Source organism: Poecilia formosa, unplaced genomic scaffold, assembly GCF_000485575.1.
Source record: "Poecilia formosa unplaced genomic scaffold, Poecilia_formosa-5.1.2 Scaffold522, whole genome shotgun sequence".
NCBI classification, from domain to species: domain Eukaryota; kingdom Metazoa; phylum Chordata; class Actinopteri; order Cyprinodontiformes; family Poeciliidae; genus Poecilia; species Poecilia formosa.
In genome coordinates, this window is record NW_006800461.1 from 227,516 (window position 1) to 233,288 (window position 5,773).

The window sequence follows — 5,773 nt, forward strand, 5'->3', positions numbered from 1 at the left end:
GTCTGTGGAGCCCTCACATCAATAATCCATAGATCCGAACAATAATATCCCTCAGAGCTGAGGCATCGTCTATTGTTTTGATTGAGGAAAGTAGGAGTTTATACCGCTCTAAGATGGCCGCCGTATTTCCTGCGCCGGAGCAGCCAATGCGGCGTCTACCCTTATATTATGTCTATGTTGTAAACTGCCAGCACCCATCTGATGTAGAAGCCAACTGCTGTGACAGCACCCACCTCCCCTCCTGACCCGGAGAGGGGAACCATGGGAAGGGCCTTGAGAGAAAAGAGAAGCCAGGGGGGACAGCTGCTAGTTAAGGGGGCAGGGATTTCTGGGAGTGAGATAGAGGTGTTTCTGGCCATTAACACCTGGACGTCATCCAGTTTGGCCCTGACAATAACCCCTGGTAGCTTTACCACTCAAAGTAGACTATTGAACTAAAATATTTAAACTCAGATTAAACGTGTTTGTCAAAATCAGGACTAAATTTTAAATCCAACTTTTCTGCTTAACCTGCCTGGTGCTATCTGAGCTCAGATTGGATGTTTTATAAATGTTTTAATGTGTTTGCCCACACAAAGCCTGACAGGGGCTAACTGAGATTTAATCCTGATCTGGATGCTGTCCAGGGTCAGATACGCAGTTGCTGGACAAACACTTCCTCGTTCTGCTTGTCTGACCGGACTGTCAGGAGAGTGTGACTCTCCTGACAGCCTGCTTTGTCACTCTCAATAAAGTTGACTCTCTTAATGATTCAGTTTCATCCACTGCAGACAGACCCAACTTCTCCAATTACCAGCCATTACTTTGAAGCAGCGAAGCGCGCCACATTCTGGATCCTAAACTGAAGTTTAAGGATTCCGACCTTCAGGAAACATGGAAAACTGTGGCATAATCACTCAATACAGAGCCTTCCCACATGTCTGCTTGGGGCAGATACAGTATCTTTGCTCTCACCATCCCTACATCCTCTCCACCCTTTCTTCAGTGGCCTGCAGCCAGGCTTATTTATTTTAGTGTTTGCTGAGCTCGGGGAATTGGAGCTTGCTGCATTTCTGGCAGCATCTGTTAACTCGGGACAACTTTGACATCTTAGTGTTGAGGGAAACAATTTGAAGCTAACAGCAGAGACAACAGCCCTGCATGATTGAACTATGTGGGTCACAGCGGCCGTTGTGAAAACAATGAGATCACACTATGCATTGTGGGCCATTATTATGGGTTAGATAGCAGCTGTTGGTGGGAAACTGAATGGGGAAAATATGGCAGAGCAAAATAAACTTNGATCACACTATGCATTGTGGGCCATTATTATGGGTTAGATAGCAGCTGTTGGTGGGAAACTGAATGGGGAAAATATGGCAGTGAAACAGAAAGCATTGCTGTACCTGTCTGTGCTTCATTTAGGATTACCTTTTTTTCAGTAAACTTGTTTTTTTTTTTTTTTAGATTTTTTGCAAAATAGCAACTAAAATGATATCCTATAAAACCATTTATGATCTTAGACACAGACAGTTTTGAGTCAAAGGAACATATTTAGTTAATCTTAAGTGTTTGATCAGCGCTGTGAAGGTTTTCTAACCTGCAATGTCGCACATTTCTGCATCTGTGGCGTTTTTCAGAGCTTCTTCCAGCTCTGGCTCCAGGATCACCTGCTCATGCAGGGGAATCTCCTTTGGCTTCTTAGGCACAAATTTCTTTCCTGGAGTCCAGACGAAAAGAAAATCAAACAGCATAACTGCAGTATTCAAAGCAATCTAATATTAAATGAAGTTCTGCAGATTTCTTTCTCTGTTTTGACAGATGATAGTTCTCATAAAAGTGTTTAAGCGCTATGAAGCACTACTTTCTCATTTTTCTTATGTGAATAAATCTACACAACAGCACCTGGCAATACAAAAGTATTTGTTGTATTCCTAGTTTCTATTTAATAAATCTAATAAACTTCAACTGAAGCATACACTCTTGCAGATCTTTTAGGTCTAAACATGTTGGACTGCAGCTGCTTAATGAATGTGGCCTCAAAAGTCAGTCGGCTGCAAAATTCCACACAGATCTGAAACCAAGAGCACTGAACTTTGGAGCAGCGGTGCATCACAGACTGCAACACTGTAGAGCTGCTGGAAGGAGAAGGAAAAAGCCTTTTGAAATGCACAAACTAGAGGTGAAGAACTCCCTTAGTCGTGTTTTGTTTTCCAAAATACAGATCTAAATGACACAAATTGCATTTTCATTTCAAAGAGTTAAGAGAAACTGCTTTCCCTGACCTTTCTTTTTCCCAGTGAAGGGCACCAGGTCCTCCCTGTCGGGGTGCTCCAGAGCCTCCTTCTCCAGGTGCTGCAGCAGGGCTTCACGGTCAAACGGCCCCGTCGGGCTCTTCTTGGTCTGGTCTCGTTGCCGCATGCCAGCTGGAAGCATGGCATTCTGGGAGAATACAAGATCAAAACAAAACAATGTCCAAATGAAACATCTCAAAGATTCAGGAATATGTTCTGCGAAGCCTCCAGAGGTTTGCTAAAGAACATTAGTGAACAATCAGAATCATGAACACCAAATAACACAGCAGGCAGAAGGAACATAGTGGAGACTTTTAATGTAGCTTGCCAAATGTCATGTAGGTGCTCCAGCAGACAGATTGACAATTTGGATTCCTAGGTGCAAAGTGCTTTATGGAAGAAAACACTGTACATAACCCCAAAAACACCATCACAATAATAAAAAAATAGAGATTTTTTATGCAATATCATCCTGCTGGGATGTTTTTATTTCAGGTACCGTTTTTGTCTATCACACAAAAACCCAGAGCACACATTAACATTTGTTAAAATCTGAAATGGTTCAAAGGGAATTAACACACTAGCAAGGTGCTTCAAAAGCAAAACAATGCCCTGATGCTAGGCATCATTTCAATCTTTGTGATGGTGCAAAGAAAGATTTTACATAAAATCAAGAAAAAATATGGACAACCCTGAGCATCCTCTTCATGAGGCTGTCAAGTTTCTTCAGTCTGAGGCTTCTTCAAATTTGTTTTAATACAGACTACTACAGGAGACCTTTCCTGTCCACATCCTTCACCATTTACAATAACTCTTTAATTAAATGAGCTTCAACAACATTTATTTTTTTTAATTTGAATTTGAATTGAGCTCGCCATTGTATTTTTTGCATAAAATTCTGATAAATTAGCATTTAGCACAGCTTACACACAGAATATTAAATCGGGTTTGTAGATTTTGTTGGATGTTGGAGTCATCAGAAGGAAAAAATTAAAGGATAACGTGAAAATTCAGTAGAACTATGAATCTACGGATGACCTGATTTAAGAAAAACCCACACCAGGTTTGAATGAGACCATCAATCCGCTTGGCAGGTTTTACTGTCACTCCATACCTCAGGGTCCATCTCCTGCAGTTCATACTCCAGCTGCTCCAGCTCTTTAGCACTGAGGCCTTTGAGGATGGCATCCTCATCGATGTTCCTTGGGTCCGACATGGCTCACATACACTCACAGTCACTCATACACACCACTGCGCACCCCTGGATTCGAGGGCACTGTGAGGATAGAAAGGAAAACAGTTCAGTGCATTGTTAAGCCTATGCTTACAAATGTTAAATAAAATAAATATACATGCATTTCCAATCATCAAACCAAACAGTTAAGAGAAGTTTCACCTTAAAACATCTGAAAGGTGATTAGCCACAGACTGATGTCCTGCGTAAGTGAAACATATGAGACACACAGAGCAAAGTCCTTGTAACATTAAACCCTTCGCTCACCACATAGCAACTAAGAATAGCAGAATGTGGAGAGGACTGAAAGGAGCAATCCCTTATTTATCATTGACAAACACTCATACAGAAGCAGGCCCACCCAAAACATATCTGCTAACACTAACGCAGGGCGACTGTCACACCAACAAGAAGCAAAGGATTCATCCTACATAAGAATTTTAAACAAGACAAACACAGCATGAGACATCAGAGTTTGAGTGGCCAATGTCTTTATGTTTGGTCCAGAGTTTTCCAAACTTTGACAAAGGAGTAAAATCCTCTCAGGCCATGTAACAGAATAAGGTTTATTAAAGAGAGAGGATAATTTGCATAAATTAAAAGGAGTTCTAATACCAAATAACGGCAAAAGGATGATTCCATGTTCTACCTCTAATGCGGAGTAAAGTCAAATCAAATCAAGTCTATTTGTACAGAACATTTAACTAGCAAGGCCTTTCAAAGTGTTTTTCATCATAAAACATAATGTAATAACCAATGGTGAAACAAGTAAAAAGACATAGCATTTTTCAGATTCCATCATTAAAATCATCAAGCAAATACATGTAAAATATTCTGATCATTGTTCCAGTTACTAGAAATGAAAGGAGACTCTAAACAGGAAGGTTGTTAGCTTTGATTTGAAGAAACTCAGTGTTTCAGCATCTTTGCAGTTTTTGTTCCAGATTTGTGGAGCATAACAACTGAATGCTGCTTCTACATGCCTTGGTTCTGGTTCATGTCATGACACATGGATAACGTTTAAAAAATCAAAAGATATAAGTGATGCTGAATTGAATTTTCTCTGTCAGATGAAACAGATAAAGTGAGGAACTTCACCATCCAGGGAAATTCTAGATAAAGCTGCTGCTCCTTTGTGTTGACGCCTCCTGGATGTCTCTTTTCCAAAGTTTCCTGAATGCATCACACCAGTCCCGACCCTAAACTCACTGGAAGAAGCAGTTGGGATCTCTGGGTTTCCCTCCGTTGCCTGTTACTACAGTGAGAATTAATGACTAAACAGGTAAAACTAAATCAATTTGAATTTAGAATGTTCATCCTGATCTAATTGAGGCTTGCAAATTCCCAGAAGTAATAATTTTAAAGCTTATTTGAAAGGAAAGAAACTTTCCACAAAGTGTGGTGGTAAAAAAGAAACAAAAATATGAAATACTCTGTTGCATTTGTTTGTGTAATATCACTAGATCAAGTTCAAGGACAAACCACAGCAAAAGATCAGACATACCAAACAATGGATACCAAGGAAAATGAACAGTTCTGCTCACAACTCAGGGCTTGGTCATCCTGAAACATTGTTATAACATTACGCTCTCCTTTTCTCAAAGTCACAGACTTTATTAGAGAACACCTAGAATTGTACTTTAACCACATCAGGTTTATCTCTTTTATTGAAATAAAATTGTCAGCCAAGCCAAACATAATAAGTTAACGTCCAAAAACAATCTGATAATCAGCCACACATGAGGCAACCTTTTTTGGATTATCGGTTTATGAAGTCATAAACTGATAACTGTTTTTTAAGAATGATGTGGAAAGTTAAATTCACAACGTCATGAATTCCTTTATCTAAAACCAATCAGGACGTTAGTTTCAGGCCTCCTAAACGAGCAAGCATCCAGCAACAGACATAAGGATGATGGAATCAGACCGCCTGATAAAACCTGTTAGTTTGTTCCTGTGCGGCTCACGAGCTCTGCTGGCTTCACATCACCACTGAGTGGCTCTAATGCGTAAAGCCAAGGACACAAACTCTGGATCACACCTCAGGTCGAGGAAGATGGAGGAGATTTAAAGGATAAGAAGGAGAGGAGGGGATGCAGCTCAGGAGGCAATGTGGAGAACAACTCAACTGATTTACTTTCACCATGAACAAGTGGTTTTGATTTGCTTTTAAAACGCACAAACGAACAAAGTCCCTTTTCGTTGTGATTGTATCTGACCTGAACGGTCTCCAACATTTTCACCATGATAGAAACAGAATCATGTG

At 40.4% G+C, this 5,773-nt stretch overlaps 1 protein-coding gene across 3 annotated transcripts in view; it reads right to left on the minus strand.

Annotated features, from left to right (window-relative positions):
- The window catches only part of tmod4 (tropomodulin 4 (muscle)), a 13,489-nt gene that overhangs the window by 4,515 nt on the left and 3,201 nt on the right, over window positions 1-5,773 (minus strand). Inside the window, exons 1-4 of one of the 3 annotated variants that reach the window (XM_016664877.1) lie at window positions 3,670-3,742; window positions 3,388-3,549; window positions 2,265-2,421; window positions 1,580-1,699 (exon numbers count right to left, since the gene is read on the minus strand). In XM_016664877.1, coding sequence (XP_016520363.1) covers window positions 1,580-1,699; window positions 2,265-2,421; window positions 3,388-3,489 — 379 coding nt within the window. In that variant the 5' untranslated portion in view covers window positions 3,490-3,549; window positions 3,670-3,742. Of the gene's footprint in view, window positions 1-1,579; window positions 1,700-2,264; window positions 2,422-3,387; window positions 3,550-3,669; window positions 3,743-5,773 lie in introns of those variants that run through there. The other 2 variants (XM_016664876.1, XM_007540182.2) reach the window with 2 other exon arrangements.